The 27,950-nt window shown below is 39.6% G+C and overlaps 2 protein-coding genes across 3 annotated transcripts in view; both read left to right on the top strand.

Annotated features, from left to right (window-relative positions):
• crebrf (creb3 regulatory factor) overlaps positions 1-8,651 on the top strand; it is a 33,276-nt gene extending 24,625 nt beyond the window's left edge. For both annotated transcript variants that reach the window (XM_057820965.1, XM_057820966.1), the window contains exon 10: positions 121-8,651. In XM_057820965.1, the coding sequence (XP_057676948.1) occupies positions 121-239 (119 nt within the window). In that variant the 3' untranslated portion in view covers positions 240-8,651. The remainder of the gene's footprint in view (positions 1-120) is intronic.
• Positions 8,652-13,992: 5,341 nt separating this feature from the next.
• Positions 13,993-25,335, top strand: LOC130906874 (solute carrier family 13 member 2-like). The gene is made up of 12 exons (XM_057821550.1): positions 13,993-14,138; positions 15,169-15,289; positions 15,875-16,003; positions 16,090-16,102; positions 21,707-21,875; positions 21,938-22,060; positions 22,139-22,348; positions 24,348-24,452; positions 24,532-24,631; positions 24,723-24,884; positions 24,951-25,088; positions 25,151-25,335. The coding sequence occupies exons 2-12, from the start codon at positions 15,188-15,190 to the stop codon at positions 25,274-25,276; spliced, it is 1,377 nt and encodes a 458-aa protein (XP_057677533.1). The 5' UTR covers positions 13,993-14,138; positions 15,169-15,187; the 3' UTR covers positions 25,277-25,335.
• Positions 25,336-27,950: the final 2,615 nt, after the last annotated feature.

Raw genomic sequence — 27,950 nt, 5'->3', positions numbered from 1 at the left:
GAGCATTGTCATCACACGGGTAATGACAAGCATGATGTTTACTAGAGGCGGGAATTTTTGGGCACCTAATGATTCGAATACGATTATTGGCATGGTTTGACTTCCTTTTTTATTCCACAGTGTCGCCACCTGTCGCCGGGCAGACTTCGGACTTCGTCAACAAGATCTTGGAGAACACAGGATGCGGCGACCCCACCGGCGGACTGGTGGGCCTGCGGGTGCCCACCTCCAAAATGTAAATGGGCGTGGCCTCAGTCTTCCCGCCCTGCTGTTCCCCTTATAACCACGCCCCCTTTGCATGCCCCTTACCACCCGGCGTCCATGCACACGTGTCGTCACACGCTCCGGCTTCCCGCCCCGCCCCGACGACCGGAAAAGGCCTCGACGTAGTTTGGTGCTAGTTCTACATGGGTGGGGCAGAAGGGCGTGAGACTGCGAGGAAGAGGAAGTGTAAAATGAAGATGGCTCCGCCCCCCCCCTCTTGTACAGTAGACGTGAGTGGGTTCATGCTAGTGTTTCGAGTGATCCGATTCTATTCATTGTGCCTTGTGTGTGTGTGTGATGGCGGGAGAAGTTCTTGTGCGTGCGTGGAAGGAAATGTTGTGACGTGTTCAAAGATCTTGTGAATGTGCGTAAATACGAGAGCTCTGCTTGCGCGATGCCACAGAGTCACTGTATGTATGCGTGAGCGCTTGTGGGGAGGCCTCTGCAAAAGGTGACCGTTGCTTGTCGGTACTCTCCAGGTGGGCGAGGCTAAGAGGTATTTTGTTCGTTACAAAGGAATATTTGCACACTATTAATCTATTTTCATTGATTGTTTTGTACCAAAGACACATGCAACAAAATGGCGAGCCAGCCAGGCAACGTAAGGTTTTGCACAGCTTACATGATGCCGTATTGAATGTAGACGTGGGGAGGGGTGGGAGGTCTTGTGGGGGGAAAGGGGGGGCCGAGAGAGCCCAATGGAACTGTGAAGCTCGTTGGGTCCACTAACGGAACATTTCTTTTCAGTCCGCGTTACAAGCTAACTGTGCTAAGTGCGCTAACTAGATAAGCTACCTTTTTATTTGGAGACGTCACCCACACAAGAACCAAAAGGCCCCACGGCCCTGCCCCGTGTTTTGACTTTTTTTTTTCTTTTCTTATGTTTTTTTCTTTGGGAGCAAGCGTGGCACCTTCCAACGTGTAAAGCTGGACATGCACGGGCAGGAAAGCGATAGAACACACAAAGTAAAATGATCATCCAATCATCCAGTTTGATTGCTACCAGCCCCCAGTTGGAATGAATGGGACTTGTTCTATAATTTATTGATTTCAAAACTTATTTATTTAACTGCCTAAATGCAACTCAACTAACCCTACAGCGCTAACCCTTTTAGAGCATTTAACGGATCTTTAAAGGCAACAGAATAATTTATACATATATTTTTGCAATTATCTTTAAATGTTTAGAATGCCGTGAGAATTAAAGATTCAACCTCACATTATAGGGGGGTTTCCCAGTTATACCATATTATTAAGTAGCAATTAGCACTGATTTCCACAAACGTCTCGGCGTCGTGTACGTCCAGCTTTCACGTCCCCTGTGCGATGGGGGCAAAAAAAGAAAACTTACAAAAAAAAAAAAACAACCACAACAAAAAACTTAGTACTATTTTTGTACTTGAGCTGCAAGATGGCTCTCCGGCAGTGAAGGTTTTAAATAGGTGAGCGGCAGGAAACGCTTACATTCCCAGGAAAGTAGACGCATCAAGTTGACATTCAGAGTTTCAGAATGTTTTTTTTTTTTTTTCCTGCATCGTGAGATTGAATAGCAGCTTGTGCTACACATGCATACGTATATATGTATTCAATGTAGAAATCTTTTATATTTTTACCGACCGATGTGGTTCCGTCTGAAGAAGGGAGAACTTGGTGCTCTTTGGGAATGATAATCCAAGAATCTTATTTGACTCGCTTTCCTCTCCTCTCCCGTCCAGTTCCACTTTTGTAAATAGTCACAAAGTTAAGTGTGCTTGATATCTACAATATAGAAGAGTCAATATATATATATATATATATATACATACAGTACATGTTAAGAATATTATATATGTTTAACGCAATTGCACTTTGTCCAAAAAAGAAATTGAAAAAAAAAAAATACAAAGAAAAAGCAAAGCATTTTTCTTCCATTTGCTGCTAAAAAGGCCTCGTGTGAATGCTGCAAGTGTACTTGATAGGCCGCTCCTTGTGGACCCGTCAATCACCTGGGGCGCTGTGGTCTTTCACCTATGATTAGGGCTGCGACCTTGGACTATGACCTGAATCGGTGCGGTCCACGACCCGGTCCGTGACTCGGTCTATGAAACGAATTGGTGCAGTTTCTGACTTTGGTGTCCTTGCCCGGTGCGGTCTATAACCTGGTTCAGGATTCGGTCTGTGACCAGACTAGGCTCGGTTTATGACCTGGTGACCTGGATAGGAGCAGTCTTATCACCTGATCCGTGACACGGTCTGAGTGCGGTCTACGATCCGGTCCCGGGAAGCCGTGGCGGTGATCCATTTGCCTTGAGATGAGGTTTCCTATGGAAAAAGTGATTGTGCTTTGACTTTCTTCAGGGTGATGTACAGCTTAGAGAGCTATATTGTTAGCGTTTGTAAACTGATTTCTACTTGTGACTTAACGAGGGGGCGGGGCTTAGAAGTTCTATATCACTGTACTGTATATGGCACGCCAACAACCGAGACTCAATCTGGACTTTATGGCCTTCTCTCAAACTACTTTTCACGCTCGACAATAAATCAACACAAAAGACGGCGACGGTCAACGTTAACTCAAAAGCGACTGAAGTAGCAAACTTTGCCAGTACTGTGGGAGGGTCAACCGCCGGCTGACTGGCTGTCAAGTGTGTGCGTGTGCGTGCATGTGTTGGGATAAGACGGGAACTCTGTGGCATTTTTTCCAGTTCCGGAAAAGAAAGAGAGAATTCCCGCCAGTAAATGTTGTTCTCTTCTTTGGAGGTGTTGACGTGTGCTACTTTGTCAAATAATAAACGTGGATGCTGAAGCTCTTCTTCAGCCAATCAGGGTCCTTACCTTCTTGTGTGTGATCAAGTGGGCGTGGTCAGTGTCAATCAATCATCGTGTTGCAATGCAGGCCGAGGCCGGTTTTGTTTTTCGCTAATCCTTGAGACTAGCTCAGCTCTGCCCTCTAATGGAGGGATGCCCAATGTTCAAATCGGGTTAAATGTCCAGACGAAGCGCCACAATTCAGTTCAACAAATTCCCACAAAGCACCTCTTACAATGCTTGAGCACAAAAAAGCAAATTTGTCACATATTATAACTAATCCTACAAGAAATGAACCGTTTTTTTCCGTGAAAAAGTTTGGACATCCCTGCATTTGCGGCCTCATTTTCAATTGTCAAAAAGTATACCTATTTTCAGGTAAGCGTCCCGTTGTTGCCCACCCGCCATGCTTTTCGGTGTTTTTTTTTCTTCCACCTAACCACTTTGGGGGAGTGGCGTGAGGTCATGTGACCAGACGCTACGACCACCACGAGAAGGCGGCGCCCGCCTGGGGGAAGACGCCCCAGTATGCGCGGCGTCGGTGCCTTAATGTCAACACAGCAACGTATTTTCAGTTTTTGGTGACTTCCTACGCCCGTTGCGCCACCCTAAAAAAATTCTATAGTTCCCAAAACAAGTTGTTGTTGGGAAAATTGAATTCATTGGATGCTGCTGATGGTAATAGACGTCCAATCCATTTGGACTGGGAGGGGGCGAATGAACGGATGTTCATTCGCCCCCTCCCAGTTCAAATGGATTGGACATCTATTAGCGTTAATGGGTGTTTTTTTTTTTTCTTATGTAAATGTTCTTTTACTAACTACCACAGCACATACTCTGTAAATACTATACACAGTATATAACCGGGGTTAGCAGTGATTGTTCAATATAAGCCATTGCGTACAGATATTTAATTCATTTTAACAGTTTTGCAACAACAAAATGCTAATCAACTAATTCATCCACATTTATATTTTATATATGTACCGCATTGGCCCGAATATAAGACGGCCCTGATTATAAGACGACCCCCTTTTTTCAAGACTCAAGTTTTGGAAAAAAAAGACTTTTTGAACACCAAATTAATTTTTATACAGAAAATAATTACAGTACATCTGAAACAAATGATTATAACAATATATTTGAGAGAAAAAGCATGTTATTTTGCCTCATTCAAATCTTAATATCTGAACATTTAAATATGTAAACTAAAGTGCAATCACATTCGTAAATGAATGGCTTCGGGTTTTTGAAATGTAAATAAACCAATCTAATGTGATAAAACAACAAAATTGCAATTACTGCATTAACCATCAAAGTGAGGTCTAACTGTAACTGTAATCTTGAAACAAATCTGAATAAAAACATTGCAATAAAATAATACAAACTGGTTAAACGAGAGTAGCTGAGATCTGGCATTACAGAACATTACTCCTCAAGTTCAGCATTCGCTTAATTAATATCTGGCGCCATCTAGCGTCACGAATGGGTATAATGTCTAGGCCCCAAATATAAGACGGCTCCCACTTTTTCAGTGTTATTTCAATGCAAAAAACACAGTCTTATATTCGGGCCAATACGGTAATTTATTTTAACAGTTTTGCAACAACAAAATGCTACTCAACTAATTCATCCACATTTATATTATACATATTTTTTTATTAAGAGTTGTCCGATAATGACTTTTTCAGCGATAACCGATGTATGTTGTCGTGAATTTAACATAGTTGTATTGTGATGCCCCACTGAATGCTTTAACAATGATAACACTCACATGATAAATCCCAAGAAACTTAGTTTGGAGCCCTCTAATGGTCAATAAGCATAACTGCTGTGCTAAATTGTGACCTGCCCTTGTACAAAGGCAGAAGGCTTCTGCATTGACTTTGAACGGAACATGTATATTGGCCCAAAACCAATATTAAAAACCGATGTCGATATTCATTTAAAATGCTTTTATCAGCCAATAACATCCACTACACGATAATATCGAATAACTCTTAAAGGGGAAGTTCGGAATTTTTGACAACAGGCTAAATCTTTGAGTTAGCGAGGGTTTAATTAATCACTGGAATTGATTTCATAAAATTCCATGTAATTTGTTAGTTAATTGTTAGTTTCAGGGCTCTGGAGTGGCATTTTGAATTTATTTAACTATATTGGATCTGTTCGTAGATCTGTATAATTTTGTATTGGCATGCTAAATTGGTCCGAATGAGTCGCGCTAGCTTAGCCACTCCAGAGCCCCGAAACTAACAAATAACTTACAAACCGCACGGAATTTGTTGAAATAACTTCACCATCTAACTAAAAATGAAAGCTAATGTCAAAAATTATGAACTCTCGCTTTTTGTTATTTTTTAACTATTATTTTTCAGAAGTACCATATTTGCTGTTACTAAAATCTAATTTGAACCTCAGAATATTAAATTTGGGAGGGGGAAAGGCTAATGAAGGATTTTACACAAAACAATTTTGATGTAAAATATTTCCCTCCTAGATTCAAGATGAGAGGTAAAATAGTCACTCACTTTTAAACGTTGCACTTCCAAATGTATCCCCAAAAATGTCAAAAACTGTCAGCTAAACAATCATAAAATGGAAACAATGTGATGTTATCATAGTGTAATTTGAAATGTGATTGTGACAAAATATAATAGATATACCTAAAATAATAATTGGTGTAAAAGAAGTGGAAAATTGCAAGGAAATAGTAGTGCTAACTACCACATGGATACTCTAGGACTGCAGCTATCAATTATTTTAGTATTCGATTAATCGATGAACTAGTTAGTTTGAATATTCGAGTCATCGGATAAGGAACATAAACAGTTATAATACCTGAACTGAGCCTCAAACGGTATAAAAAAATAAACCAAATAACAATTTGCTAACTTACATAGCAAAAGTTCGCTAGCTTAAATGCTCTAAAATGCTAAGTTTTTTTTTTTTTTGCTCACTTTTAAATGTAGCACTTCCAAACGTATCCCCGAAAATGTAAAAAAAATTTCAGCCAACCAATCATAAAACAGAAACATTGTGATGTCATCATAGGCTAATTTTAAATGTGATTGGCACAAAAGTGACTAGATATAATACATATACCTAAAATAATAATTGGTGTAAAAGAAGTGGAAAATTGCAAGGAAACATTAGCGCTAACTACCACGTGGTTACTCTAGGACTGCAACTATCGATTATTTTAGTATTCAATTAATTGAACTAGTTAGTTCGAATAATCGATAAGAAACATAAACAGTTATAATACCTGAATTGAGCCTCAAACGGTTTAAAAAAATAAACAAAATAACAATTGGCTAACTTACGTACATAGCAAAAGTCCGCTAGCTTAAATGCTCTAAAATGCTAAGGTTTTGTTTTGTTTTTTTTTGCCCGCACTTTTAAACGTAGCACTTTCAAATGTATCCCCGAAAATTTCAAAAAAATTTCAGCCAAGAAATCATAAAACAGAAACATTGTGACGTTAGCTTAGGCTAATTTGAAATGTGATTGGCACAAAAGTGACAAAATATAATGGATATACCTAAAATAATAATTGGTGTAAATGAAGTGGAAAATTGCAAGGAAATATTAGTGCTAACTACCACATGGATAGTCTAGGACTGCAACTATCAATTATTTTAGTATTCGATTAATCGATGAACTAGTTAATTCGAATAATCGAGTAATCGGATAACGAACATAAAGAGTTGTAATACCTGAACTGAGCCTCAATCGGTATTAAAAAAAATAAAGAAATGAGGATCTAAGTACAACTAACTTATTAAAAGTCCGCTAGCTTAAATGCTCTAAAATGCAATTTTAAAAAAAATTTTTTTTTTTATTGGGTAATGCTCTAAAGAAATGGTTCAAACACATATTCCCACAAAAACGGCTAATTATACCTCTAAACTAAATTACAAAAACCATTAACTCGAACAAAAACTTATGTTGGTCTTAACAGTGAGCAGCTGGATTTAGCCATGTGAAATGAATTATATACACTGTTGCCACTAGAGGCCAGTTTATCCACCCAAATAAACTAAATGCAAACACTTTCAAAACAAACCATTACAGCCCCACTTTCATCAAACGAAAACTCGAAGCAACAAAATTTGAATCTTTTTTCTAATTGTAATCGAATTACTCGAGTGAATCGATTAATCGTTGCAGCACTAGTATACTCTGAATACTACGCAATTTCAAGTGCATTTGCCGTTGTGGACTAGCGCACACTCGTGCGCTTCTCTAACGCCGCCGCCTTCGTGGTGGTCGTGGTGGCGCCGACTCGCAATTTTTGTCACAAAGGAAAAAAAAGACAACTTGAGCTTGTTTGTAGTCCAAGTGTACGTCTGCTCGCTCTTACATCTCGAGGTTTATGTTTTGTAATAAATGTCGTGCTGGCTTTTTCAACTCTTTGTTCGTTTGGCGATACGCATGTTTATGTAACAGATGTTGTTGATTTTTGGGGGGGTTCTACATCGGTTATTATTTGTAATGCTTGTACTGTAACTACTACAAATGTGTATCGTAGTTTTTCTTGCACTTTTTACACCATCTCGGAGCTGGCGGTGCCTCTTTAATTTGTCGTCACATCATTATGTGTGTGTGTTTGTGTTGTATCAGCCTGCCATTGGTACATGCGCGCACACACTTTTTGCTTGTAAACACATGCTCTTTGTTTTGAATAGAGGAGTAATAAAAAGCATTCGCACCCACCAGTGTCAAACTTCTTTATATAATCAAATAAAATACAAGTTTTTTTCAAATCAGGATAAATACAGTGGCATGAAAAAGTATCTGTTTGGAATGTCTCACATCTCTGCATAAAATCATCAAATATGATCTGATCTTTGTCAAAATCACACAGATGAAAAAACTCTGCTTTAACTAAAACCACCCAAACATTTATAGGTTTTAATATTTTAATGAGATGGTATGCAAACTGACAGATGGGGGAAAAATAAGTAAATGAACCATCACATTTAATTTTTGTGGCTTCAACCAGACGCTTCCTGTAGCTGCAGATCAGTCTGGCACATGGATCAGGATTAATCTTGGCCCATTTTTCTCAAAACTGCTGTAGTTCAGTCAGATTCCTGGGATGTTTGCATTAATCACTGTCTTTAGGTCATGCCACAGCATCTCAATGGGGTTCAAGTCTGGACTTTGACTTGGCCACTCCAGAACGTGTATTATGTTCTTCTGAAACCATTCTGAAGTTGATTTACTTCTGTGTTTTGGATCATTGTCTTGTTGCAGCATCCATCCTCGTTTTAACTTCAACTGTCTGACAGACGGCCTCAGGTTTTCCTGCAAAACATCATGATAAACTTTTGAATTCATTCTTCCATTATGATTGCAAGTTGTCCAGGCCCTGAGGACGCAAAACAGCTCCAAATCATGATGGTCCCTCCACAATGCTTCACGGTGGAGATGAGGCGTTGATGTTGGTGAGCTGTTCCACTTTTCCTCCACACATGACGATGTGTGTTACTCCCAAACAATTCAACTTTGGTTTCATCAGGCCACAAAATATTTTGCCAAAACTTCTGTGGAGTGTCCAAGTGCCTTTTTGCGAACACTAAATGAGCAACAATGTTTTTTTTTTAGACAGCGGTGGCTTCCTCTGTGGAGTCCTCTCATGAACACTGTTCTTGGCCATAGTTTTACATGTAGTTGATGTGTGCACAGAGATAGTCGACTGTGCCTGTGATTTCTGTAAGTCTTTAGCAGACACTCGAGGGTTCTTTTTTACTTCGTCTCTGAGTATTCTGCGCTGAACTCTTGGCGTTGTCTTTGGTGGACGGCCACGCCTTGGGAGAGAAGCAACAATGCCAAAAAATCTCCATTTGTAGAAAATTTCTCTGACCGTTGATTGATGAACATCCGTACTTTAAGAGATGGTTTTGTATCCTTTCCCAGCTTTATACAGATCAACAATCCTTGATCGCAGATCTTCCGACAGCTCTTTTGACAGAGCCATGATGCACATCGGACAATGCATCTCATCAAGACAATTCATACCAGGTGTGTATTTTATAGTGGGCAGGGCTGCTTTAAACCACTCATCAGTGATTGGGCACACTCATGACTTAAATTGTTTAAATTGGTTTCAATTGCTCTTAAAGTCTCCTTAGGCAGAGGGTTCACTTATCTATCAATGAAAAATGAAAACCTATAAATGTTTGAGTGGTTTTAGTTAAAGCAGACACGGTTTTTCATCTGTGTGATTTTGACAAAGATCAGATCACATTTGATGGCCATTTTATGCAGAAATGTGAGAAATTCCAAAAGGTTCAAATATTTTTTTCTTTCCATTGTAACTCGACGGGGTCTTTCACCATTTCAGGGACAGACATTCGAAAGTAGTATTGAAAAGTAAAAGACTGAGGAAAAAATCCTGATGTGGGTTATTAATTTTGTGCATGAAAGGGCTAAGGTTAGTGTTCATGACTTATTCAAAAGGATTACTTCTGAAAAACAAACTAACAAGGTCTGAAAGATTCCCAATTTTTTGTCACGTACCAACCATTAAATGTGGTGACAGCGGTATGGTATGGTGCAAGTGGAGTCGAAAGTCCGTGTTGCCCAGCGACAGCCCCAAAACAGAGGAGAGGAGATCTGAATGGAGGAATGGGTCAAAATACCAGCAACAGTGTGTGAAAAGCTTGTGAAGAGTTACAGAAAACATTTGGGCTCCGTTATTGCCAACAAAGGGTACATAACAAAGTATTGAGATGAACTTTTGGTGTTGCCCAAATACTTATTTTCCACCATGATTTGCAAATAAAGTCTTTGAAAATCAAACAATGTGATTTTCTGGGTTATTTTCCACATAATGTATCTCATGGTTGAGGTTTACCCATGTTGACAATTACAGGCCTCTCTAATATTTTCAAGTGGGAGAACTTGCACAATTAGTGATTGACTAAATACTTATTTGCCCCACTGTATATATTTTTAAAATTATACTTTGGGGAAAAAAGTGAAAAATATGTATCTCTTTCCTATGATAAATCTGAATAGATACATGGAAAACACGCAAACACAAAAAAAATGTTGGTGTGGGTGCTACTTCGCAGTTTTTCACTTATCACGGCAGGTTCTGGTCCCCATTGACCATGAAAAACGAGGCGTCACTGTTATAAATTCGAGTTTATTTTTGTAGATGGAATTAATCATTCAAGTGGGGAATTAAAGCAAAACCATATGAAACACTCGTTACGTTACTATGTGCTAATATAAAAGATTGGGTTTGTTTCTCTTGTTGTTACATGCTATCACATGCAGCTAAGCTACATTCCTGCCTTGAAGTGCAAACCGCAAATGTATGCCTCGCATGTCTTTGGAAAGCTTTACTGGATTTTTTTTAACAACTTCTGAAGGTTGACGGAAACAGAACACAGTTTGGAAAGTTTGAACGTGAGAAGGGACGTTTATGAGCTGCACCTGGATCCAGCACAAGGCAGGTACAGTGGGCCAAATAAGTATTTAGTGAACCACTAATTGTGCAAGTTCTCCTACTTGAAAAGATTAGAGAAGCCTGTAATTGTCAACATGCATGAACCTCAACCATGAGATACAGAATGTGGGGAAAAAAAAAGAAAATCACATTGTTTGATTTGTAAAGAATTTATTTCCAAATTACAGTGGAAAATAAGTATTTGGTCACCTGCAAACAAGCAAGATTTCTGCCTGTCAAAGAGGTCTAACTTCTTCTAACGAGGTCTAACGAGGCTCCACTCGTTACCTGTATTAATGGCACCTGTTTTAACTCATTATCGGTATAAAAGACACCTGTCCACAATCTCAGTCAGTCACACTCCAAACTCCACTATGGCCAAGACCAAAGAGCTGTCGAAGGACATCAGAGACAAAATTGTAGACCCTGGATTACAACTGACGCCCAGATCATATGCCTATGCCGCTAACATTAATGATGACATCTGAAACCACACTTCGATTAAAAGTGGATGACCAGATTGAAGAGTGCCATGACGACCTAAATGAATATCTTGATCCGGACCACAAGTTTTACAATAACATTTCGGATAACTGTTAATACTACATAGCGGACCAGTATAACAACTCCATGGATTTGGACGGTAAACTGAGGCTAATTAGTTTCAACGTCAGGAGTCGCTACAAGAATTTTGAACACATTGAGGATTATCTAGGTTTGGTGTCATTGCTGTCTCGGAAACCTGGATAAAAGATAACAAAGGCTCTGACTTTAATCTGCACGGATATAACATGGCACAAATGAATCGAACATCTAGGGGAAGGGGGTGTTGCTTTGTTTGTTAATGAAAATTTTAAGTTTGATATCCTACATGACATGTCAACTAGGATTGAAGATCTCATGGAATGCATTACAAATACGATGGAGCTGCTTGACTGGACGCTGAGTTCACTGGACAGAATTTTTTCAACAGTGTGACCTACACCAAACCAACCCATGTCCGACCAACACCTTCACGTCTGGAAAATCTGACAATCACCCTAATCAATGAATTCACAATAATTGACAATATTGCTAAGTGCTATGGCAGATCAATAACTTTTGGGAAGAAAATTCATGTGGAAAAAAAAAAAAAAAAAAAAGCTCATGTAGTATGATGTATACAACTCTACCATGTTTGATTGTGCGTCGTTGGCTGCAAGGGGATGGGTCTTGATAAGCATATGCATTTGATTCATTAAATTTATATACAGTCAGTATTATTATTATTATTATTATATTATTATTATGATTTTTTATTCATAATTTATTTGTTTTACTCAGTGTAATTGCTATTTGCAACAGTACCAGCAGTATTTATTAAGGATTTAGTGTAGGTTTTCGTGCTGTGGAGCGAATTAATGGAATTATAATGTATTCTTATGGGAAAATCCTGCTCGACATACAACCATTTCGACTTACAACAGGGTCCTAGAACGAATTAGCTTCGTATGTAGAGGTACCACTCTATTTTTTGGCATTCAAAAACTTTTTTCTATGATTGAAAACATTTTTTTTGGATTGATGTGATTTGTCTTTTTAAAATATTTTTTGTTGTTTAAAGCAACTTATTTTTTGATTGAATTATAAAGACACAAATGTCCTACCCAAAATGTGACCCAAACTCATAACAACACTGCTTCAATCAAAAAAGTTGTTTCAGTAAAAAAAAAAAAAAAAAACTTCACTTGAATCCAAAAGAAAAAAAAAAAAAATCAATTAAAAAAAAAAAAAGTTTCCAAATGCTTTTTTTTTGTGAGTCTCAAATTTATTTTTGCATTCAAACACATTTTTATTTATTTTTTTTGTGATTGAAGTGACTTTTTTCCGATTGAAAATATATATGGCGGAAAACACAGACAAGACTGAAAAAGCACTTTCTGCTCTTGCACGCCTCTTTAAAAGAAACTGCTGTATTTTAAGCCAAAACAACTGTTGTGTTTGATAGAACAATATGTCTATATGCTGCCATAGCAGATTCATGGTGCATTAATCCCCCAAACTATTTTTAATTTTTCCGTTTTACCCTTGGAACCCCCGTTTACAGACGTCGCGCAACCGCTTTTGTTTCAACCTAGCCATAAAAAGAAGGTAACTAATCGTATTTATTATTCGAAATGTCTGTCATTTTTAGCTGAGGATCATTAATTGATGTCTAATATTTAGTAAAAAAAAAAAAAAAAAAACAACTTTAAAAAATTATTCACTCGCATATTTTAAACTTTTAAACAAATTACGTCACGATGAAAAAAAATGGTGTCTGTAAAAAAGTCATGGATATCTACCTCATAACTATCGCTTAATTGTATTTTTTTGTTACTGTCGCATTTTCCCCACTATTTTAGATGATAAATAATCGATCCAAACAAAGGAGAAAAAAAAATGTTTAAAAGGGTAAATATATGAAAAAGAAAATTTCAACCTCTCATTGATGTCTGCAATTTCTGCATCGCGACTCTTGTTATAGTACCCTGTTTCACCCATAAAATCCAAAATCCGGCTGTGGCTATTCACACCTGTGTCTTGACACTCGTTGATACATGCTACAGGGAGTTTTTAGATCGAAACAAGGTAAGCACGCGACAATATCTCGTTAAAATCATGGCGTCTTTAAATGTGCTCATTCATGCTCTCACCTCCAGTTAGGGTTTGGCTTTGGCTGTTTAAATTTTTTAATTTTTTAAATTTTTTTAAATGGCCTACTGTTCAAAATTATTCTTCCTCCAGAAAATTGAGATTTTAAGCTTTCCAATGATGTATCACATATGCATATCGAACAATTTTGAAATTTGGCCAAATTGAGGGTCTCAGAGCGGAACGTCAAGTCACCTGAGTGTTTTCCGCCATATGTTTTGATTGAAGCAACTTTTTTTTTGGATTGAAGCACCTTTTTTTATTGAATAATAAAAAACACAAATCTACCTCATAGCTGCATATTCTTGAAAAACACCAGACCAGTGTTCGTTCGTTCTACAAATACAACACTATTTTGGATTTTCATGATAATATGGGACAAAGCACGTCCCTTGTAACCTTAACACGGGATGCTTAGTTTTTTCTCTGAATACCGGACGATTCCGTTTTTCAAGGGACGGTTGGCAACCCTATTTGGCCACCAACCCACCCTCCCACTTCAAATGGATTGGATGTCTACTCGTGATAAACTAGTAGACCATCATTCATGAGTTAATACATAAAATCAACATTCAAAAGCCGCATTTCATGCTAACTTTGGTTATATTTGTTAGACGAAATCAAACATTCCAGTGGGGAAACTAAGCGTAAATATATTAAATATGCTTTTTACAACACAATTGATAAACAACTCTGAATGGGATCGGGTTTGCTTTTCTTGAGCTTACATGCTACCGCATGCAGCTACATTCCTGCCTTGAGCAGCAAACCACTGATATAAGCCGCGCACACGTGACGTCAGACAAAACTATTGTCCCCGGAAAGAGGTTTCAGATTTTGTGGAGAAGGTCTAGGGAAAAAGAGCTCAAGAACCATTTAGGAATTGCTATGCAAGTTTGAAAGTGAAAAGGCACATTTAAGGACTGCACCTGAGCCCAGCGCAAGGCAGGTAACTTTTTCGTCTCGTAATAAAGTAAACTAAAATAAATTGGTTTTTGTTTTTTAATCAGGTGCCATTTGTGTCCCTAGTATAGATTAAGCTGTATTTTCACTAAAGTTGGACAAATAATCATTCAACGTATTTTTGTTTGTTTGTTTGTTTGTTTGACACAACTTATTTTATTATTGAATAATAAAGACACAAATGTCCTAGCCAAAATGTGGACCAAATGCAAAACAACATTAAAAAAAAAAAAAAAAAAAAAAAAGTTGTTTCAGTCAAAAAAAAATTAATCAAAGAAAAACATTTTCAAATGCTTGTTTTTTTTTTTGTTTTAAATTTATTCTTGCATTCAAACACATTTTTTTAAAAATTGAAATAACTTTTTCTTGATTGAAAATATATATTTTGATTGAATCGACTTTTTTTTCTTTTTTTTTTTGATTGAAGCAACTTTTTTGGGGGATTGAATAATGTAAACACAAATGTCCTACCTGTAATATGGCCCAAACACAAAAAGGATTTCTTCAATCTAAGAAAACATTTTCAATGAAAAATGAAGTGTTTAAATGCAAATATTTGAGACTCGAATATTTTTTCGCATTCCCAAATTGTTTTTCTATGATTAAAATTTTTCTTTTTTTTTTTTCCAGTAGACGGGGTACAACCTGAATTGCTTGCCAGCCACTCACAGGGCACAATGAGACAAACAAACATTCATGCACACACAAAAAAAACATTTAAGAAAACTTAAATTTAAAAAAAAAACGTTAACTGATGCATGAAATGGTTTAATAGAGGGTTTTAAGTTGACTTGGGTTATCTTGGATAGCGACGTATTGGTTGACGTTGGTATTTGTTTGATAAGATGTGACTGAAGAAGCAGCAGCAGTGTCAAGGTGTGTACTAAATGAGCTGTCCAACGAATGAGATCAAGCGGTGCCCTACATTGATAAGTTAATTTTTAACAGCGACCATGTATAAAAACACTCTCTTTACCTGCTTATTGTTATTGATTTTGTGCACATTGGTTTTGGAGGTCTTGCTTATAGAGCATCATGGGGGGCGTCACCAGGTGGATTTGGCACCACCGCAACTATGTGATCACTTTGACGGTTCCTCTGATGTTCCTCCCGCTGCCAATTATCTGCCCCACCTCGGTAAGACTTGTTCTTTTTTTTTTTTTTTTTTTCTTACTTCCTGTGGGCTAACCAAAATTTGACATATCAACTAATCAACAAAGGCTTGCTAACATAAAGTGTTCAACCCTTGTCAAAAATAATGAAATCACCTGTCATGGAAGATGTTCATGCAGTTGTATAATCTTGTGGAAAAAAAAAAGCAGATGACAGGCTTGTTTTAAAAAAACGTAACTAACCGACTACCACAATTTTTTTTAACTTGATTTCGTTTAGAATTTCTGAAAGCCAGAATTTTGCATTTTTTGAAAATTAGTTTTGTGTCATGTCTGTGATTTCATGTTTTTCATGTGTTTCTTCTTTTTTTTTTCTACAAAACTGAACAACCGCATGAACATCCTCCAAGACTGGAGATTCCAAAACCTTTGCCATTTGAGTTGTAGTTGGGAAAGTTTGCAGGATTCTGCAACACAATGAATAATTTATGAATTTCAAAATTTAGAATTAAACTCCTCAAATAAAGAAGCCTTTTCTGTATGTGAGTCATGTGATCAAAGGTCAGTACATATTTCTATAATGTTTCATGTTATGTGTGTGCTTTTGCAGGAGGCGCGATGCGGTTACACTCTCCTGGTGATGGTGCTGTACTGGTGTACTGAGTGTTTACCAATGGCAGTGACTGGCATGTTGCCGGTGGTCCTGTTCCCCATGATGGGCATCATGCAGGCGGAACAGGTAACCAAGTTCTGAGGGTGATACGGTTTTACGAGACTCGAATCATTGAAAGGTTGACACGTGAGCGTGTCGTCTGCAATCTTCAGGACTTTGACATCTGTGGGTGCAGCCGTCGTATTCCATGTGTACTTGTGCTCTTTGCGAAGACATGCTGACAAAAAAAAAAAAAAGAAGATGGGTTTTCTCTTGGATGAATGATAAAAACAAAAACAAAAAAGGAGAAAACAAACAGTACAATTCTGTCGGATAATGCTCAATTTCTCCCAGAAAATGACTGCAATTACAAATGCTTTGGTAGTAATATCGTCATTTATTTTGCTTGCAATGAAAAAAACACGAAAGGGAATGAGAAAACAAAAATTAAATCACTATCATTTTATACAGAACTCCAAAAATGGGCCGGACAAAAGTATTGGCACACTCAGCCTAAAACTTAATAGCACAACCTTTTAAAAAAAATAACTGCAAACAACTGCTTCTGGTATCCATCAGTGAGTTTCTTACAATGCTCTGCTGGAATTTTAGACCATTCTTCTTTGGCCAACTGCTCCAGGTCTCTGAGATTTGAAGGGTGCCTTCTCCAAACTGCCATTTTCAGATCTCTCCAAAGGTTTTCTATGGGATTCAGGTCTGGACTCATTGCTGGCCACTTTAGAAGTCTCCAGTGCCTTCTCTCAAACCATTTCCAGTTCTTTTTGAAGTGTGTTTTGGGTCATTGTCCACCTGGAAGGCCCATGACCTCTGAGGAAGACGCAGCTATCTCACACTGGGCCCTGCGTTATACTGCAAAATTCGTTGGTAGTCATCAGACTTCATAATGCCTTGCACACGGTCAAGCAGTCCAGTGCCAGAGGCAGCAAAGCAACCCCAAAACATCAGGGAACCTCCACCATGATTGACTGTGGGGACCGTGTTCTTTTCTTTGAAGGCCTCGCTTTTTTTCCTGTAAATTCTATGTCAGTGTTTTTCACTGACGCGGCACACTACAGTCACTGACAAAAGTCTTGTCGCTCATCCATTTTGTAGAAACAGTTGCTAATAACCTGACTTTTAATTATTCAATTGGTTTCACAAATGGCTCATATGAAAGCTTAGACCCTCCCATATGATGTTGAATGTCCACAAATATATTTGTTTCACTGGAAAAAGATTGATCATTTAATGAAGACATAAAGGTCAAATTTTGGTAAGACAAAAGTTTTGTCGCCTACAGAAAGTAGTGTGAAAACTGAACAAAAAAATGTACTTCAAATACAAAAATATGTTACATAACATAAGTGAAATAAGTAGTGGTGCTGTGAGATCCAAATTTAATATTTTGTATGACTTCCATGGGCTTCGACAATAATTTACAGAAAAATATGGCATATTTTATAGATGGTATGAATTGCGATTAATTATGATTAATTAATCTTTAAGCTATAATTAACTCGATTAAAAATTTTAATCGTTTGACAGCCGTAGTTCATATCTATAGAAATTCCGGGATTTATGCGTCTATTTGCAAGAATTTTCAATTCAAATAGCTCTTTGTTTTGCGATGGACACCACGTTGGATTTTGTATTTATACACAATAGGGTAACTTTACATTCAAATAACCAGGTATTTTTGGGCAAGTTCCCGTTATTTTGGCAAAAACTAGTAATTTAGACATTTCTGCGTCCATACAAATAAAAAATTGGCTTCTACATGTTTTATTTTATGTAACATTTCAATCTAAAAACGACGAGGGCCAGATAGCTGGCAAGACGTGCTTAGGCGATAGTGACATCGAAATTCAACCTAAATAAGTTGTGTTTGTATACAGTCCCTGACAAATGTCTTGTCGCTTCTCCATTTTGTAGAAACAGTTGCTAATAACCTGACTTTTAATTATTCAATTGGTTTCAGAAGTGGCTCATATGAAAGCTAAGACCCTCCCAAATGATGTTGAATGTACAAAAATATATTTGTTTCACTGAAAAAAGATTTATCATTCAATGAAGACACAAATATCAAATTTTGGCAAGACAAAAGTTTAGTCACCTACAGAAAGTAGTGCGAGATTTGAAGAAAAAATGTACTTCAAATACAAAAATATGTTACATAACATAAGCGAATTAAGTAGTGGTGCTGTGAGATCCAAATTTAATATTTTGTATGACTTCCATGGGCTTGAAGGACTGCATCCATGCGGTTCGGCAATGATTCATACAATTTATTGATAAAGTCATCAGGAACATCAAAGAAAGCAATCTTGCATGCCTCCCAGAGTTTATCAACATTCTTGGGTTTCGTCTTCCATGCTTCCTCTTTCATCCTGTTCATGTCTGGTGACCTGGCTGGCCAGTGCTGGAGGATCTTGATCATCTTTGCCTTGAGGAACTTTGAGGTAGAGATTGAAGCATGCGATGGATGTATGAAATTTTTTTCCAAGATGACAATGCATCATGCCACAGAGCTAAAAACTTGTCAAACTTGTGGCCCGGGATGCCAAATTTCTCCCCCCATGTCATTTTTTGTGGCCTGACAAAGCAGTTCATGTCGTTTAAATTCAGTTTTTTTTGCTAAAATATAAAAATTGTAGAATTTGGGTATGTGTACATTTTCACGCAGTGGCACAAAGCTAACCAGCTGGCGAACCCGAAAGTATTTTTGTGAGTGAATCATCACAGATTTTTTTTCTTGCAAATTAATTTGTTGCAAGACTAAATTTTTGTTGTTGAATTCATTGCGACCGAATTAATTATTAGTGGGTTTTTTTTGTTTTTTTTTTTTTGGTCATAGCGTTTCAGCTACTGATTGTTTTAATGCAGGGGTCCCCAAACTTTTTTCCTGTGAGGGCCACATAAATTTTCCCTTCTCTGATGAGGGGCTGGGGTCAGTTTGTAACAGAAAAAGTGTGACGATTGCAGGAGTGACTAAATGTAAATATTCATTGTTTTTCAGAAAGCCATAATCCAATAACCCTTTCTGTATTCTTCACGGAACAAAAGTAAATTAAAAAAAAAATATATATATATATAATATAATAATAATAATAATAATAATAACACTATTAATTAAATAGATAATAACCAAATAACCCTCTCCTGGTTCTTCCAGGAAATAAATAACACTATGGGAAAAAAAAAAAAAAAAAATCCAAATGCTCTCTGGTATTGTTCAGGGGGCTGGACCAAATGTGGAGGCGGGCCTCCTAGTTTGGTGACCCCTGTTTTAATGGCTGAATTGTGATGACTAAATGCTTTATCTTCGTGAAGTTGGCCACCCTTCAGAAGAAAATGTATATAAAAATGACCACCGTAGGTGAGGCTTCAAAATAAAACAGGAAGAGATAATAGTATACCTAGATAGGACAACCCTCACCCAGGCATGACAAAAACGATAGCAGTACAAACGAAACATTTTACAGCACAAACGTAGCACGAACGATTGACATCAATATTATATAAATTTGTGTCTGATGGGGGAGGGGGGCAACGTCACGGAGGAGAATGACCTGGATTAATTTTGTCGCTGAAAACAATTCAGTGTGTTTGAAATTATAATTCAAACTATGGTGGTGCAGATTTACTTATTATTACTTATTTAAGTCAGTGGCATCCGAAGTACCCCCAGCTATAGACTTCACTATCAGTTGACTGGAAATTGGGCAGGGTGGAAGGCAACATACTAAATGGTCTGAAATATCAACAAATCTTAGCTGCCTCTTACATTTCTAACCCTAAAAAGGGACAAATTCAGCAGCAGGATGGTGCTCCATCGCATACTTCAATCTCAATCTCAAAGTTCCTCAAGGCAAAGAAGATCAAGATCCTCCAGGACTGGCCAGCCCAGTCACCAGACATGAACAGGATGAAAGAGGAAGCATGGAAGTCGAAACCCAAGAATGTTGATGAACTCTGGGAGGCATGCAAGACTGCTTTCTTTGATGTTCCTGATGACTTCATCAATAAATTGTATGAATCATTGCCGAACCGCATGGATGCAGTCCTTCAAGCCCATGGAAGTCATAGAAAATATTAAATTTCGATCTCACAGCACCACTACTTAATTCGCTTATGTATTGAAGTACATTTTTTGTTCAAATCTCACACTACTTTCTGTAGGCGACTAAACTTTCGTCTTGCCAAAACTTGACCTTTATGTCTTCATTAAATGATAAACCTTTTTTCAGTGAAACAAATATACTTTTGTACATTCAACATCATTTGGGAGGGTCTTAGCTTTCATATGAGCCATTTCTGAAACCAATTGAATAATTAAGTCAAGTTATTAGCAACTGTTTCTACAAAATGGAGAAGCGACAAGACTTTTGTCAGGTACTGTATACAAACACAACTTATTTAGGTTGAATTTCGATGTCACTATCGCCTAAGCACGTCTTGCCAGCTATCTGGCCCTCGTCGTTTTTAGATTGAAATGTTACATAAAATAAAACACGTAAAAGCCGATTTTTTTATTTGTATGGACGCAGAAATGTCTAAATTACTAGTTTTTGGCAAAAAAACGGGAACTTACCCAAAAATAACCTGGTTATTTGAATGTAAAGTTACGCTATTTTTTATAAATACAAAATCCAACGTGGCATCTATCGCAAAACAAAGAGCTTTTTGAATTGAAAATTCTTGTAAACAGATGCGTAAATCCCAGAATTTCTATAAATATGAACTAGCGCTGTCAAACGATTAAAATTAACCGAGTTAATTACAGCTTTTAATTAAGCAATTAATCACAATTCAAGCCATCTATAAAATATGCCATATTTTTCTATAAATTATTGTTGGAATGGAAAGATAAGACATAAGACGGATATATACATTCAACATACGGTACATAAGTACTGTATTTGTTTATTATAACAATAAATCCACAAGATGGCATTAACATTATTAACATTCTGTTAAAGCGATCCATGGATAGAAAGACTTGTAGTTCTTAAAAGATAAATGTTAGTACAAGTTATAGAAATTATATATTAAAAACCCTCTTAATGTTTTCGTTTTAATAAAATTTGTAAAATTTTCAATCATGATTACACAAAGCTCATGGTACTGAAACCCATAAAATCAGTCGTACCCTAGCGCCAGCAGAGGGCGACAAAACACCAAAAATCACAAGTAACAAGTGGATATTACACTGTGCTGTCATTTTAATCTGTTTGAGCGGGGCATGTGCGTTAAATGCGTCAAATATTTTAACGTGATTAATTTTAAAAATTAATTACCGCCCGTTAACGTGATAATTTTGACAGCCCTAATGTGAACATAAAACAATCTTGATTCTTGGTTAAAAGCAAAAAAAAAACGGGCAGTTATGATTAATTTTACAAGTTTTCAAGCTAAAATTACGCAATATTTTTCCCATTCATTTCATTTTTTTCACAACGTTTCAAAGTGCATGCATGGTGCTATTTTATATAATAATTACCTTGAATCCTTGACCAAATCACTCTTGAGAAACTCCTGCCTGCTTGTGTGCACTAAAACTGTCGTCCTGTTTCCACCTAAATCCGACGTTAGAACGCAGCATGTGTTTGAGTTTATCGCAGTGAAAGCTGCTACGAAGCTCTGCCTGGCCCGGCCCGGCCCCCTACGGGATGCCGTGGCGCAATGTCTGTCGGAGCTGTCTCGTCAACTGATAGTGAAGTCTATGCCCCGGCCGACTGTTTATTATGAAAATCTATACAAAGAAACTTAGAGTATGCTTGTGGTGGTCAGATAACTTGAACGGCAGTCCAGAAGAGGACTCCACAGCGGAAGCTGAGAGCAACTTTGAACGTCTGTCCAAAGGCATCAGTCTAAGCGTTTGCTACTCATCCACCATCGGCGGGATGACCACGCTGACGGGCACCACGGCCAACCTCATTCTCAAAAGACACGTTGACAAGTATGACATACTCATAAATATCCTCTTGTTGCTTTTGAGGACCACAGCTGCCTCATTTGCAGACTCTTTCCTGGGAGCAACGGAATCATCAACTTCGCCAGCTGGTTTGGCTTCGCCTTCCCAATCATGATCCTCATGCTGCCGCTCTCTTGGCTCTGGCTGCAGTTCATGTTCATCGGGATTAAGTATACAGAACTGTTCTTCAAGATATCTACATGTGTCATTCAGGTTTTTACTTCATGCCTACTCTGTGTTCTTTACAGCTTCCGCCGGACATTTAGCTGCGGCTCCTCGAACAGTCGTGAACGTGAGGCGTACGCCGTTATAAAGGAGGAGTACAGAAAGTTGGGGAGCATGAAGTTCGCCGAAGTGGCGGTTCTCTGTGTATTTGTCCTGCTAGTGGTTCTTTGGTTCACACGAGACCCGGGATTCATTGGAGGATGGGCTACTGTTCTCTTCAACAAGAACGGCCCGTGAGTGTAAGGTTGTTGTGGACCGGTTAATCCATAGACTTCACTATCAGTTGACGAGACAGCTCCTACAGACATTACGCCACGGCTTCCTGTAGTGGGCCAGGCCAGGCAGAGGGTCGTGGTGGCTTTCACTGCAATAAATTCAAACAAGCTGTGTTCTAACGCCGGATTTAGGTGGAAACAGGACGAAAGCTTTAGTGCATACAAGCAGGCAGGAGTGTCTCAAGAGTGATTTGGTCGAGGATTCTAGGTAATTATTATATAAAATAGCACCATGCATGCACTATAAAACGTTGTGAAAAAAAATGAAAAAAGGGAGCGTTTCAAACTATAGAGGGATCACACTCCTCAGCCTCCCCGGTAAAGTCTATTCAGGAGTGCTGGAGAAGAGGGTCCGTCGGGAAGTCGAATCTTGGATTCAGGAGGAGCAGTGTGGTTTTCGTCCCGGCCGTGGAAAAGTGGACCTGCTCCACACCCTCGGCAGGATCCTCGAGGGTGCATGGGAGTTCGCCCAACCAGTCTACATGTGTTTTGTGTATCTGGAGAGGGCGTTCGAACGTGGTCCTCGGGGAGCCCAGTGGGGGGTGCTCCGAGAGTACAAGGTTCCGAGCCCCTTGGTAAGGGATGTTCGGTCCCTGTACGACCGGTGTCAGAGTTTGGTCCGCATTGCCAGCATTAAGTCGAATTCATTCCCAGTGAAGGTTGAACTCTGCCAAGGCTGCCCTTTGTTACTGATTCTGTTCATAATTTTCATGGACAGAATTTCTAGGCGCAAGGGGTCCGGTTTGGTGGCCTCAGCATTGCATTTCTGCTTCTTGCAGATGTTGTGGTCCTGTTGGCTTCATCAAGCCGTGACCTCCAACTCTCACTGGAGCGGTTCGCAGTCGAGTGTGAAGCGGTTGGTATGTAGATCAGCACCTCCAAATCCGAGACCATGGTCCTCAGTTGGAAAAGGGTGGAGTGCCCTCTCCGGATCGGGGATGAGATGCTGCCCCAAGTGGAGGACTTCAGGTATTTTGGGGTCTTGTTCATGAGTGAGGGTAGGAGGGAGCGGGAGATCGACAAGCTGATCGGTGCTGCGTCTGCAGTAATGCGGACTCTGCACCAGTTCGTAGTGGTGAAGAAGGAGCTGAGCCGAAGGCGAAGCTTTCGATTTAACAGTCGATCTACGTTCTTAACCTCACCTATGGTCACGAGCTGTGGGTCGTGACCGAAAGAACAAGATCCCGGATACAAGCGGCCGAAATGAATTTCCTCCGCAGGGTGTCCGGGCTCTCCCTTAGAAATAGGGTGAGAAGCTCGGTCATCTGGGAGGGACTCGGCGTCAAGCCGCTACTCCTTCACATTGAGAGGAGCCAGCTGAGGTGGTCGGGGCATCTGATTCGGGTGCCTCCCTGAGAGGTATTCCGGGCATTTCCCACCAGCGGAAGGCCCCGGGGACTACCCAGGATAAGCTGGAGAGACTGTGTCTCTCGGCTGGCCTGGGAACGGCTTGGGATCCCCCCCGGAGGAGCTAGTTGAAGTGGCTGGGGAGAGGAAAGAGTGGGCTTCCCTGTTAAAGCTGCTGCCCCCACGTCCCGACCCCGGAGCAAGCAAGGAAGATGATGGATTGATAGATGGATGAAAAAAGTGAAATAATTGGAAGAAATTTGCGTAACATCAGCTTTAAATATTTACGTAAAATGAAAGATAACTGTGATTTTTGTGCATCTAGCGTAAAAGCTGAGAATTTTATAGCCCTTTTAGGTTTTGTTATACTTATATAAAAATTAATTAATTGGGATTTTATTATGGAAAGGCTGAATTTTTTTATGCCGCTGCTCACATATGCCTAAGGGAGGTGCCTGTTTTGGTTTTAGGTTGCTGGCAGCTTGGGTTTTGAAAATATTTGAATTGTAAGTTTTTCAGAATAGGCCCCCGTTTCCCGTCAACTGACTGTGAAGTCTATGGTTTCATCATTTCTTTCGGTACAAAATTAAGTTTCCTGTTTGTTTGTCAGCTTCGTATCAGATGGAACGGTCGCGATCTTCATGTCCTTGCTGTTTTTCGTCATTCCCTCACGGTTGCCGAGATGCGGGGGCTATGGTTGCGATGATTCCGGTGAATGACCTAGATGTAATTCCGTCACAGGGTGAGTAAGCTTCTAAAATGATGTGGGTTGTTACAGGTGGAAGGTTGAAGACTCCCGGCACGCTGCTCACCTGGGAGATAGTCCACCAGCACATGCCCTGGGACCTTTTGTTTATTTGTGGAGGGGGCTATGCTCTCGCTACGGGAAGTGAGGTAAGCACCTCTGAAAAAAAAATCTGGTCATAGGATGACATCACAAATGTGTCAGGTGATCTAACTTCATTTCATCAAAGGTTTCTGTCAGGTTTCAGGTTTATCAACGTGGCTAGGTGAGAGTTTGACACCGTTGAAGAACATCCCCGCTTTTGCTATCTCGTTTTTGTTGAGTGCTCTGGTGGCGACGTTTACGGAGTGTTCCAGCAACGCGACCACCGTCACACTCTTCCTGCCCATCCTTGCGTCCTTGGTGAGCCATTTCAGCAAAGCCCCTTAACTTGTGCATTCATGACAATTGTGTTTTATCACCTCATAGGCCATCAGCATCAAGCTCCACCCTCTGTACGTGATGCTTCCTTGCACTTTTGCCGCATCGTTGGCCTTCATGCTGCCCGTGGCCCAGCCTCCCAACGCCATCACCTTCTCCTACGGGAACCTCAAAGTCATGGACATGGTGAGATCAGGACAAACAATGATCTGGTGATTTACTTCCTATTGACTACCTATTTTGCGCAGGTCAAAGCCGGCTTCATGCTGAACATCATCGGAATCCTGATCATCAATTTGGCCATTAACACGTGGGGGTGCGTCATGTTTGACATGGACACCTTTCCAACCTGGGCCAATGTCTCACAACCGTAACCCCATGGGCAATTCATGAAAAGAATTGGGCCGCTTTATGGACCGCTCTTACATATCTATTCGTCAGGAATGGATGCAGTTATTCATAAGTGTTATATGTGTATCCTGTATTTCCTCCAATATTAAGTAAACTGATTGTAACCACAAAAATGACTGTGAGTTTATGTGTAAGATTTGAAGGCAGTGTTGTTTTTGGCAGCCCTTTTCATTTTCTGCAGAATCTCCAGCCCCTTTCAGATTTATATCCCGGTAGTAGTAAATTCCTATGTAAGGTGACGCAGGATTTAGCCGTGTCATGGCTTTCACACATGGGGAAATGTCCCGGGGATAAACCGGGTTGTATGTGTGAAAGTGGCTGGATTTATCCCGGGTTGGCGTCTCAGCGCTCTCTGTGCGGGGAGGGCGGGTGGCGCAATTTTATAACCTGGACATTACGTCATTGTTGGTCGGCATCGTCTGTCACATTCTGTTGGTCAGATCGTGTTTTGTTACAGAGCGTTTCCGACGTCGTACCTGCAGCCAATTCAAGCTAATGAAGACAAGAATCGACACTTTGCACCCTCGAATTTCGTGCATTTGCTAACTTGTTTGTTTGCCGCCCTTGTTTTGAGATCTTCTACGATGCGCTAGTATTTTTGATCCCCGTCGACTTACTGTCACAGAACCAATGTGCTATTCCCCTTTTTCCGCGATCGTGTGTATTTTTGTTGGTATTTAATAAACCCTTGAACACATCCCTCCATTGTTTTGAGGTACAACCTTGTTTCTGCAGTTGCGGACCCTAACATCGGCAACTACAGTGGGGCAAGTAAGTATTTAGCCAACCACCAACTGTGCAAGTTCTCCTACTTGAAAAGGTTAGAGAGGCCTGTAATTGTCAACATGAGTAAACCTCAACCATGAGAGACAGAATGTGGGAAAAAAAACTGAATATCCCATTGTTTGATTTTTTAAAAAGAATTTATTTCCAAATTAGAGTGGAAATAAGTATTTGGTCACCTACAAACAAGCAATATTTCTGGCTGTCAAATTGGTCTAACTTCTTCTAACGAGGTCTAACGAGGCTCCACTCGTTACCTGTATTAATGGCACCTGTTTTAACTCATTATCGGTATAAAAGACACCTGTTCACATCCTCAGTCAGTCACACTCCAAACTCCACTATGGCCAAGACCAAACAGCTGTCGAAGGACACCAGAGACAAAATTGTAGACCTGCACCAGGCTGGGAAGACTGAATCTGCAATAGGTAAAACGCTTGGTGTAAAGAAATCAACTGTGGGAGCAACTATTAGAAAATGGAAGACATACAAGACCAGTGATAATCTCCCTCGATCTGGGGCTCAATGCTAGATCTCACCCCGTGGCATCAAAATGATAACAAGAACGGTGAGCAAATATCCCAGAACCACACGGGGGGGGACCTAGTGAATGACCTACAGAGAGATGGGACCACAGTAACAAAGGCTACTATCAGTAACACAATGCGCCGCCAGGGACTCAAATCCTGCACTGCCAGACGTGTCCCCCTGCTGAAGCCAGTACACGTCCAGGCCCGTCTGAGGTTCGCTAGAAAGCATTTGGATGATCCAGAAGAGGACTGGTAGAATGTGTTATGGTCAGATGAAACCAAAATAGAACTTTTTGGCAGAAACACAGGTTTTTGTGTTTGGAGGAGAAAGAATACTGAATTGCATCCGAAGAACACCATACCCACAGTGAAGCATGGGGGTGGAAACATCATGCTTTGGGGCTGTTTTTCTGCAAAGGGACCAGAACGACTGATCTGTGTAAAGGAAAGAATGAATGGAGCCATGTATCGAGAGATTTTGAGTGAAAATCTCCTTCCATCAGCAAGGGCATTGAAGATGAGACGTGGCTGGGTCTTTTAGCATGACAATGATCCCAAACACACAGCCAGGGCAATAAAGGAGTGGCTTCGTAAGAAGCATTTCAAGGTCCTGGAGTGGCCTAGCCAGTCTCCAGATCTCAACCCCATAGAAAATCTGTGGAGGGAATTGAAAGTCTGTGTTGCCCAACGTCAGCCCCAAAACATCACTACTCTACAGGAGATCTGCATGGAGGAATGGGCCAAAATACCAGCAACAGTGTGTGAAAAGCTTGTGAAGAGTTACAGAAAACGTTTGGCCTCCGTTATTGCCAATAAAGGGTACATAACAAAGTATTGAGATGAACTTTCGGTATTGACCAAATACTTATTTTCCACCATGATTTGCAAATAAATTCTTTAAAAATCAAACAATGCGATTTTCTGTTTTTTTTCCCACATTCTGTCTCTCATGGGTGAGGTTTACCCATGTTGACAGTAACAGGCCTCTAATATTTTCAAGTGGGAGAACTCGCACAATTAGTGGTTGACTAAATACTTATTTGGCCCAGTGTAAATAAACCATACATTTCCAAAGAGATGATGAGATGAGAGGGATGGACTCTCTTCCTCGGTTGCCGATCTAGTAGCAATTTAATTTAGTTGTGTTTTCAGTTTAATTTTGCCATTTACTGTATAGTTTGCAATGTTGACAATTGTGATATTATCGCTTTTTGTCGTACAGCGAACAAAGAGGAAATGACGATCGGCCCGCCATGACAATTACATCATCAGCCTTCGTGCAGTGACCCAGGAATCAAACGCTTGCTTTCACACACTCTTCGTC

The sequence above is a fragment of the Corythoichthys intestinalis genome, chromosome 18 (genome assembly GCF_030265065.1).
Source record: "Corythoichthys intestinalis isolate RoL2023-P3 chromosome 18, ASM3026506v1, whole genome shotgun sequence".
Taxonomy (NCBI): Eukaryota; Metazoa; Chordata; class Actinopteri; order Syngnathiformes; family Syngnathidae; genus Corythoichthys; species Corythoichthys intestinalis.
The sequence above is the reverse complement of the archived record's forward strand: the minus strand, read 5'-3'. Positions and strand labels throughout refer to the sequence as shown.